Genomic DNA, 11,153 nt, shown 5'->3' on the forward strand with positions numbered 1-11,153 from the left:
TATAAAAGAATAGTAACTATACTACATTATAGTAGATTATAGTAATTTATTTCAAATAAATTCCATTAAGTCCAGAGAATGGAAAAATCAGATAACAGACATATTAATATTTAACTAAATAAATAAGTTAGTAAACTACTTTTCAAGCAATTACTGGATAAAAATTTGAATTGTACCTTATAACGAGCTTTATACTAACTTTTGCTATCCCAGACAAAATCACGTACTTACTATTGGCTAAAGATCTCTTCCCACCTCTTTGCCTTTATCTATACTGTTCCTTTTGCCACAGATATTCCTCCCATTTCAACATGCAAAGTCTCTATCTCTCCTTTAAGGCTCCTCAGTGTGCTTCCAGGGGAAGGAACCTTGGACTACCAATCAGGAGTTCTAAGTTATAGTACTAGTTTAGCCACTTACTAACTATAGAAACTTTAATGTGCCATTTAACTTCCCTGGCTTTTGTTACATTACCTACAAAATGAAGGTACTGGCCCAGGTGATTTCTACAGAAACAGTTATCAGGAAAGCCTGAAGTCTAGGTCTGTTAAGGAATGCTAAACCTGTTAAACCAAACCCACTGCAGTTGATTCCAACTCATAGCGACCCTATAGGACAGAGTAGAATTGCCCTATAAGGTTTCCAAGGAGTGGCTGGTGGATTCGAACTGCTGACCTTTTGGTTAGTAGCCATAGCTCTTAACCACTGCACCACAGGGCTCCTAAGGGATGCTAGGCCTGAAAAACTGACCTCCACATCATCTAGGATTATAGTAAAACTAACTCAGGAATATATTCAGGAATGTATTGGGGTTGTTTTATTCTTGTTACTTTTACCTGGTGAGCAGGCTGACTAATAGCCAGTTTCAGAACAGTGAGGCTGAGGGAGCCAGAGAGGATATAAAGACTCCCATGACAACTGCAAAATGAATTTCTCACACTTAACGACATCATCCGTCTGCAGGCACACTTGGAGAAACCTAGGAAACCCACACCTTCATCTAGAAGCAAGGGGCATGGTCTTTTATTTTGTAATTGTCTCCATATCCTTTGACATTAAAGAAATTTTATATCATCTCTGTGTTCAATCACATCACAACTGACTACCAAGCAAGCCCTTTCTGTGTTTTTCTTTCTATGATTTAAACACTACCATCACCTTCTTCACCAAGCTCCTTGATTCCTCCAGCAAGATTTTCCCAATCCTGTGAACCTGGTAGAACTACCTGCACTTTAACTATATCAATACATCACCAGTTCCTTTAATATGAACTTGTTAATGGGGAATCCTTACTCATCTGTGTATTTCCTCCCTCAATCCCCCATTTCAAGAGCCAGGATAGGAGGGGCTCACCAAACTTTTGTTGAATAAATTAATTCCTAGCATGGAACCACCTTATACAGAGTATACACAAAAGGTAATTATTTGTTGACGAAAAGAAACAACTATTTTATACTTTAAAGGCCTATAGTTTTATAAATGAGATCACTGATTACAATAACTAATATATTTCCCTACTCATTTGTGCTACTATGATTCCACCGCTAAATATAAGGCAAAAGATGAGTCAAGGCTGGCTTCCCAAGCATCCGCTTAGTAAGAAACGTCTATTACCGGCCACTATACAATAGGATAATGGTAACTGACGGCTATAATGATGATTCTCTGGCTCAGGCACATTCTGAACTGAGTTGTGGAGAACTCTGATTAAATTATAATCAGTGTATTTTTAGCACTAAATATGTTTTGAGATATATACAGATAATATTTTTGGAAAAATGATAAATAAGCACAGATTCAAGTAGATGGCTGCTTTCTACCCTAACTATGCCTAACACGTAACATACACTGTCTTAATGCATTGATATTTTCTAACAGCCTCAACATTTGAGTAATTATAATAAAGCATATCTGAAAGGTTTCAACAAAAAAAGGAATATGCTACATCATATATTTTTAAAGTGTCATATGCTGCTAAAGAAGGAATACTGCATATTGGACTTCTGTTTCTCTTAGGACATGTGGAAATCTTATTCCCTTAAGTACATGCAGTGAGAGAAGATTAGACACTCAAACAAAATAAGCTACAGTTTGCAGAATGGAAAAGCTATTAAATGCACGTTCATTTACACAAAACACATAAGAAAAGCTTTAGAAAGCACATAAACATCTAAGGGACCAAGATGGGAGGGAAGCTTACCTAAAATAAATTAACAGCCAACACAAATTAAAAATTATTAGAGATTAGAGTAGAATGGGTGGAACAAAGCATCAAAACAGTAAACGACAGGAGAAAAGGTTAAGGGCATATGGTACTCACAGAAATTCTTCTCCAGGGTGTTTGGGTGTATTTATCGGCATACGTGTATTTTTCCTCTTTAGATTTTTGGTGGCAGTTACACCGAGTTGCCTGAACAAAAGCACAAATTTTTACATGGGTGTCATTCTGTATACACACAAATAAGGTAACTACAGGCTCTCTTAGGGGGGACCAAAAAAAAAAAAAATCAAACATTGCAAATTAGTTGTCACTACCTTTATAAAGAAAAACGTGGCTGCATAGTGCTTACAGCAAACATCAGTCTATTCAGTAGTGTCTTATCTTATTCATGACTGGGTTCTACAGTCAGCCAGTAAAGACAGAATTGTAAAAAGTCCAAATTACCCTAGGAAAGCTCTTATATTGCCCGTAAAGCACAATATACACGATCTTACGTACATAAAGCTACACACTACTGTGTACACAGATGTAGAAAATACACCGCTATGTGCGCTATGAAGAATACAATGGCACAATTTACAGTATTCTCCTTAACTATTATGATACCACAGTCACAGCAGCATAATGACCCCTATACCACACAGCTTCTTAATGGTATTTTGAGGGGACTTAACTGGATATTAAACACTACCAGTCTGCAAAACAAGGTTGTCTGTTCACATATGCAGTGTCATGAAGCCCGTTTAATGTGTTGGCTTACTAGGAATATTTTGAAAGGTCTCTGCCCTTTGACAAGATCCATATGACCATCTCAGTTCATAAATGAATTCACTACACCTGATTCTACTTAAAGCACAATCATTTATACAACATGGAGTAATATACCCACTGTGTAACCCTGGTCTGTCAAATAATCATGAAAAAAAAAACAACAACAAGAAAAAAAAAGACTGATAGTAAGAATTGCCCCTTAGTCTTAAAAGCTTGCAAGCAGCCATCCAAGGTACAAAAATTGGTCTGCAGCAATAAAGTAATCAGGAATAGAAGGAAATAGAATGCATGGCTAATTGCCTTCTTGAGCAACTACATCCTTTGCCATGAGACCAGAAGAACTGGATGGTGCCTGGCTACCATTACTGAACATTTTGATCAAAGATTCTGTAACAAAATCCTGATAAAAAAAGGGGGAAAATGTGAAACAGAATTTCAAACTCTCATGGAATCCAGGTTTTCTGGAGCCACCGAGGCTGGATAAACCCCTGAAATTACTGCTCTGAGATAATCTTTAAACCTTAAACCAAAAATATCCCCTGAAGTCTTCTTTAAACCAAACAATAGTTTAGCTTAATTAGTAAAGGATGTCTGCCTTAAGCATTGTGCTCTTTTAAACAACTATACAGGATCAAATTGACAATGGCAACTCGCAAAGTTAGAAAGAAAGAAAGCTTTGGGAGCAGCGAGTTTATGTTATTGGCTGAGGACGGTGAAAATGGCTGCACAACTTTATATAACCAGTATCACTGAATTGTACATGTAGAAATTGTTGAATTGGTACATGTTTTGCTGTGTATTTTTTATTTTTATTTTTATTGTACTTTAGATGAAGGTTTACAGAACAAATAGTTTCTCATTAAACAGTTAGCATACATATTGTTTTATGACATTGGTTAACAACCCCACAACATGTCAACACTCTCCCTTCTCGACCTTGGGTTCCCTATTACCAGCTTTCCTGTCCCCTCCTGCCTTCTAGTCCTTCTCCCTGGGCTGCTGTGCCCCATTAGTCTTGTTTTGTTTTTATGGGGCTGTCTAATCTTTGGCTGAACGGTGAACCTTGGGAGTGACTTCATTACTGAGCTACAACGGTGTATGGGGGCCATACTCTCAGGATTTCTCCAGGCTCTGTCAGGCCAGTATCTGGTCTTTTTTTGTGAGTTAGAATTTTGTTCTACATTTTTCTCCAGCTCTGTCTGGGACCCTCTGTTGTAATCCCTGTCAGAGCAGTCAGTGGTGGTAGCTGGGTACCATCCAGCACTGGACTCAGTCTGGTGGAGGTCGTGGTAGTTGTGGTCCATTAGTCCTTTGGACTAATCTTTTCCCTGGTCTCTTGTTTTCTTCACTCTCCCTTGCTCCAAAGGGGTGAGACCAGTGCAGTATCTTAGATGGCTGCTCACAGGCTTTTAAGACCCCAGATGCTACTCACCAAGGTACAACGTAGAACATTATAAACTGTATTATGCCCACTGAGCTAGATGTTCCCCGAGTATATTTTCAACAGCAACAACAACAAAAAAGAATTGTCCCTTAGTGTGAAGCTGGAATATAACCATTCTATTTGATTAAACAACCCCATAAACCAGTTACCATGGAGTTGACTCTGACTCATGGCAAACTCATGTGTCAGAGAAAAGCTGTGCTCTGTAGGAAACAGCTCCATAGGAGGGTACGTATACTTTCTTGTAGAAAAACATATAACACATTCTTGATTTTTGCATCGAATTAAAATTATAACCTTCCACTTCAAAAATATTTATCATATTCAAAATTTTTCTTAATTATAATTGGATTATTTCTAATCCTTACACAGGACAAAATCTAATCATTAAAAATAAAAATCTCTGTAGTACAGACATATTTCCCACTCCCGAGAAATGAAAGTCACTGAAATGAAATTCAGTCAACTTGGGAATCCCTTGGAATTCACTGTAACAAGACTTAATTCACTTCTAACACCTATAACCAAAACTGATTGCTGTTGAGTCAATTCCAACTCACAGAGACCCTATAGGACAGAATAAAACTACCCTTTAGGGTTTCCAAGGAGCGACTAGTAGATTCAAACTGCTGACTTTTAGGTTAGCAGCAAGACTCTTAATTACTGTGTCACCAGGGCTCCTCTAAGACATATAGGAGGTACATTAAGGAGAGAAAAAATAATGCAAAACATTGTGTCTCAACGCAGGCACATTACTTATTCTATTCTGAGGAATACAATTCCAGGAAAAATTTCCTTTTTGTGGTCTATGTGATAACATATGATGAATAATAGCTGGCAAATATCTGAACTTTTCATAATTTGGAAAGTCTAGCTTTCAGTGACACCTCAACAGATGTAAAATAACTACCCAAATCATTCTTTCTCCATCTGCTTTCTTTACTGCTGATAATCTCTTCAGATGTTCACCTTCTATGTTGTCCTGTATTCAGGGAAGTTAACACTATCTCCTGCCTCAAAGAGAGAAGATTTTTATTAGACTGAGGCAATCTGGTTAATCCTACTCCTCTATGCTTAGGAAGGGACAAACAGCCAATGCAACATAAGTCTGGAGCATTTTTGAGAAAGTGTGCTGAAGTGCTCAGTTACGAACCAAAAGGTCGGCAGTATGAACTCACCAGCCGCTCCACAGGAGAAAAGACCTGGTGATCTGATGCCATAAAGATTCCATTCCCATTGCCATCAAGTTGATTCTGACTCTTAGTAACCCTATGGGACAGAGAAGAACCACCCTATAAGGTTTCCAAGGCTTTACAGAAGCAGACTGCCACATCTTTCTCCCACGGAGTGGCTGGTGGGTTTGAACCGCTGACCTTTTGGTTACCAGCCAGGTGCTTAACCACTGTGCCACCAGGGCTCCTTCCGTAAAGATGACAGCCTAGAAAACCTTATGGGACGGTTTACTCTGTCCTACAGGGCTGCTATGAGTCGGAATTGACTCATGGCACACAACAATAAAACAGAGAAGATAGACCCTTTTCCTGTTTTTGGATACTACTGTGTGAGAATGTGACACATAAAACTACAGCAGACATCTTGTGACCACAAAGAGAAGCCAAGAGGACCTCAACAAAGTCAACCAAGAACTTTATCAAGCTAACTCAAGTAACCATAGAACTGGATGGGACCTGTATATTTCTTACTGAGTTTACAAATACTGTGATTTTAAAAGTCATTTTTAGTTACAGACTCCTGCTTGGAACTTAAAACTTCATAAAAAGTGCTCTGATTTACTAGCTACGTGATTTGGGGCAAATTCTTAAATAAGAGTTACTATTTATCTTGCACTCATGGACCAGGCATAGCATTAGGTGGTTTATATAAATAGTTCATTTAACTATCACAATCTTATATGGTCAGTATTATTTTTTATTATCCCCATTTACAGAGGGCTTAGGAGAGATTAAGTAACTTCCCTCAGAAGTTACTTAGAGAAGTTTCAGAGCTAGAATTTAAACCTGGGTTATTTCAAATATACTAAACTGCTAGCCTATGAGTCGGAATTGACTCGACGGTAGCTGGTTTAATTTTTTTTAATACTGCTAGCCTACTTAAGCTGAATTTCACTTTCTTTATCTCCAAAAATGAATGAATTTTCACATAAAATCCACATAAAATATGAATTCAACACTTTGTATTATCATTTTTCTGTAAGTTTGTATGCAAATTTTTAATTGAGTTGAATGCATTTTTAAAAAGATAGAAAACTATAAAAGGCTAAAACTGGAAAGGGACTTTGAAATCACCTAGAAAACTCTTTACATTTTGGATAATGCACTAGGGAGATGGTGGACACTGCCAATGTCAGTCAGCTAATAAATACTGGAGACAAGAACAGTCCACTGATTCCTACTCTAGGCCTCTTCTGATGACATTCTGCTGTTTTAAGAGTAGTTCAGGGATGTAAGGGGGAAAAAAAAAAGAATGATAAATTTTAAATAAAAGGTAATTTTAATTTTGCTAACGTGAAAAATGCTATCACTTCTCTCTACCTTCAGTGGTTTTAAAATCTTTTTAAATTCTTTCGATTTGAACAAGTGACTTTCTAAAGTTCCAGAAGTAATCTTTGTTTTATTATAATCTTTCTGAATGACTTCTAATTCCCTCCTACAAAAGGAACACTTGGCCCATTGAAACTCATTTAATGAGGCTTTAGCTTTACCGAGGATCACTGCTTGCAATGAGAAGCAATGGATCCTCCCTAATTTTCCACTTTTCTGTAGAGAAAAACCACAACAATAGTCTTTAGATTCAAGAACAGGAACTGTCAAGTTTCACGAAGTTTTCTTGGTACAGGTCACAATTTCTTTGCCACTTGTAAACAGGTTAAAGTGATTCTGATGTGCTTACAGAGGGGGTTTGTAGCTGAATGCACCACAGCCTCCAAAAGCAATCTATAGGCAAACCATCCACAGTACCTAGCAAGACAGTGACAGGATTTTTCATAATAAATATGATTTCTAGGTCTAATATATCAAATAAAGAGAACTGCACAACACATATGGCTAATGACTGTTGCATTAATTTTTCTTCTATTTTCTTTCTTAATTCTCTTAGATATTTCCAAGATCTTTTCAAAAAAGTATTTTCACGGGGAGATAATGTCAGGAGAACTGGCCCAGTCTCTTCAACAAGTCAGTACAATGAAAAAAAGAATGGGTCTAGATTAAAAGAGATATAAGAAATATAACCAGATATACTGTCTAGTCCTCGACTGGATTATACTTTGGACAAATCAAATATACAGAGTGTTCTTAGGACATCTGGGGGAATCTGACTATGGATAGGGTATTACATGATATTAAGAAACTACTATTAATTTGGCTAAAGATAGTAATATTTAAGCTATGAAGGTGATTATTTTTATTTTATAAAGATGCATACTGAGGTTAAAAACACATTTTATTACAACCTTGCAGCATGAAAAGCTTTTCATCATTTATTAATAATCAACATGAAGTGATTCCCTTGGTAGTTTTGTAATTAAAAAATTCAGTATTAAAATTTACTTTCCTAACTTTAATACTGAACCCCATAATAATTTTACCCTCCCTCCTTCAACTTATGTTCAGCCTGGGATTTTACTTTAGCTGAATTATTTTTAATTAAGTTATTTTATTATTTTTAATTTTTTTTTATTGTACTTTAGATGAAGCTTTACAGAACAAACAGTTTCTCACTAAATATAGTTCACATAATGTTTTATGACATTGGGTAACAACCCCATGACATGTCAACACACTCCTTCTCGACCTCGGGTTCCCTATTACCAGCTTTCCTGTCCCCTCCTGCCTTCTACTACTTCTCCCTGGGCTGTTGTGCCCCATTAGTCTCGTTTTGTTTTATGAGCCTGTCTAATCTTTGGCTGAAGGGTGAACCTCGGGAGTGACTTCACTACTGAGATAAAAGAGTATCGGAGGCTATACTCTCCGGGTTTCTCCAGTCTCTGTCAGGCCAGTAAGTCTGGCCTCTTTTTGTGAGTTAGAATTTTGTTCTGCATTTTTCTCCAGCTCTGTCTGGGACCCTCTGTTGTGATCCCTGTCAGAGCAGTCAGTGGTGGTAGCCAGTTACCACCTAGCTGCACTGGACTCAGTCTGGTAGAAGCCATGGTACTTGTGGTCCATTAGTCCTTTGGACTAGTCTTTTCCTTGTATCTTGTTTTCTTCATTTTTCCTTGCTCCCAAAGGGGTAAGACCAGTAGAGTATCTTAGATGCCTGCTCACAGGCTTTTAAGACCCGAGACTCTACTCACCAAGGTAGAATGTAGAACATTATCTTTATAAACTATGTTATGCCAACTGAACTGGATATTCCCTGAGATCATGGTCCCCACAGCCCTCAGTCCAAAAATTTGGTACCTCATGGAGCTTCGATGTGTCTACGGAGCTTCCATGAGCTTTCTTTGTACAAGTTGTGCTGGCTTCCCCAATATTGTGTACTGTCTTAACCTTTACCAAAGTTATCAATTATATATTGTCTATGTAGTATTTGCCCATTCCAGCCCTCCCATCCCTCGTAACCAACAAAGACTGTTTGGTTTTGTGTGTAAAACTTTTCATGAGTTTTTACAGTAGTGGTCTCATACAATATTTGTCCTTTTGTGATTGACTTATTTCATTCAGCATAACGTCCTCCAGTTTGAGCCATATTGTGAGGTGCTTCACAGATTCATCATTGTTCTTTCTTGTTGCATAGTTGGTTTATCCATTCATCTGTTTATGGGCATCTAAGTTGTTTCCATCTTTTTTGCTGCCATGAACATGGGTGTGCATATGTCTATTCGTGTGACAGCTCTTACTTCTGTAGGATATATTCCTACGAGTGGGATTGCTGGATCGTATGGCATTTTTATTTCTAGCTTTCTAAGAAAGCGCCATACCGTTTTCCAAAATGATTGCATCATTTTGCATTCGCACAAGCAGTGCATCAGACTACTGATCTCCCCGAAGCCTCTCCAACATTTGTTATTTCCAGTTTTTTTGAATGGTGCCAATAACGCCAGGATGAGATGGTATCTAAATGTGGTTTTGATTTGCATTTCTCTAACGGCTAGTGATCGCAAAACATTAACTCATGTGCTTACTGGCCACTTGAATGCCTTCTTTGGTGAAGTATTTGTTCATTTCCTTTGCCCATTTTTTAATTGGATTATTTGTCTGTTGTTGTAGAGGTGTTGGATTTTCTTGTAGATTTTAGAGATGAGACCTTTGTCTGACTTGTAATGTCGAAAAAATTTTTCCTAATCTGTAGGTTCTCTTTTTACTCTCTGGTGAAGTCTTTTGATGAGCATAAGTGTTTAATTTTTAGAAGATTCAAGTTATCTAGCTTATCTTCTGGAGTTTGTGTGTTGATGATTATGGTTTGTATCCTGTTAATGCCATGTATTAGGGCCTCTAGCATTGATCCTACTTTTTCTTGTATGAACTTTATAGTTTTGGGCATTATTTTTAGGTCCTAGATCCATTTTGAATTAGTTTTTGTATATGGTGTTAGGTATGGGTCCTGTTTATTTTTTTGCAGATGGACATCCAGTTTTTCCAGCATCATTTGTTAAAAAGACTGTTCCCTGTTTGATAGACTTTGGGCCCTTGCCGAAGAGCAGGTGACCAAAGGTGGATGGATTTACATCTGGATTCTCAATTCTGTTCCATTGGTCAATGTATCTGTTCTCATACCAGTACTAGGCTGTTCTGACTACTGGAGCTGTATAGTAGGTTCTGAGGTCAGGTACTGCAAGTCCTCCTACTTCATTATTCTTCTTCAATAGTGCTTTACTTATGCAGGGCTTGTTTCCTTTCCATATAAAGTTAATGATTAGTTTTTCCATCTCTTTAGAGAATGTAGTTGGTATTTGGATTGGGATTGCACTGTATTTGTAAATTTGCTTTGGGTAGAACTGTCATTTTCACAATGTTGAGTAAACTTAACCATCAGCATGGTATATTTTTCCATTTATGTAAATCCCTTTTGGTTTCTTGCAGTAGTGTTTGTAATTTTCTTTGTATAGGTCTTTTACATCCCTAGTTAAATTTATTCCTAAGTATTTTATTTTTCTAGGGGCTATTATAAATGGTATTGTTTTCCTGATTTCCTTTTCATCATTCTCTTTATTGGTGTATAAAGAATCCAACTACTTTTTGTATGTTTATCTTGTATACTGCTATTCTGCTGAATCTTTCTACTAGTTCCATAGTTTACTTGTGCAGTCTTTTGCATTTTCTATGTAAAGTATCCTATCATCCACAAACAGGGACAGTTTAACTTCTTCATTACCAATTTGGATGCCCTTTATTTCTTTTTCTTGCCTTACTGCACTAGTAGGACTTCCACCACAATGTTAAACAGGAGTGGTGATAAAGGGCATCCTTGTCTTGTTCCTGTTCTCAGGGGGAATGTTTTCAGCCTCTCTCCATTAAGAATGTCGGCCATTGGTTTTGCATAGATGCGCTTTATTATGCTGAGAAATTTCCCTTCTATACCTATTTTATTGGGAGTTTTTATCAGAAATGGGTGCGGGACTTTGTCAAATGCCTTTCCTGCATCAATTGATATGATCATGTGATTCTTTTCTTTCCTTTTATTTATGTGCTGGATTACGTTGACTGATTTTCTAATGTTGAACCATCCTGCATACCTGGTATGAATCCTACTTGGTCG

General features: G+C 37.3%; 1 protein-coding gene across 8 annotated transcripts in view; it reads right to left on the reverse strand.

Annotated features, from left to right (window-relative positions):
• The window catches only part of CCSER2 (coiled-coil serine rich protein 2), a 285,551-nt gene that overhangs the window by 47,954 nt on the left and 226,444 nt on the right, over positions 1 to 11,153 (reverse strand). For all 8 annotated transcript variants that reach the window (XR_002822873.1, XM_023724846.1, XM_023724847.1 and 5 more), the window contains one exon: positions 2,321 to 2,410. Coding sequence is in view for 7 of the 8 variants with exons in the window: in XM_023724846.1 (XP_023580614.1) it covers positions 2,321 to 2,410 (90 nt within the window). In the remaining variant the exon portion in view is untranslated. The remainder of the gene's footprint in view (positions 1 to 2,320; positions 2,411 to 11,153) is intronic.

Source organism: Trichechus manatus, unplaced genomic scaffold (genome assembly GCF_000243295.1).
Source record: "Trichechus manatus latirostris isolate Lorelei unplaced genomic scaffold, TriManLat1.0 scaffold00265, whole genome shotgun sequence".
Taxonomy (NCBI): Eukaryota; Metazoa; Chordata; class Mammalia; order Sirenia; family Trichechidae; genus Trichechus; species Trichechus manatus.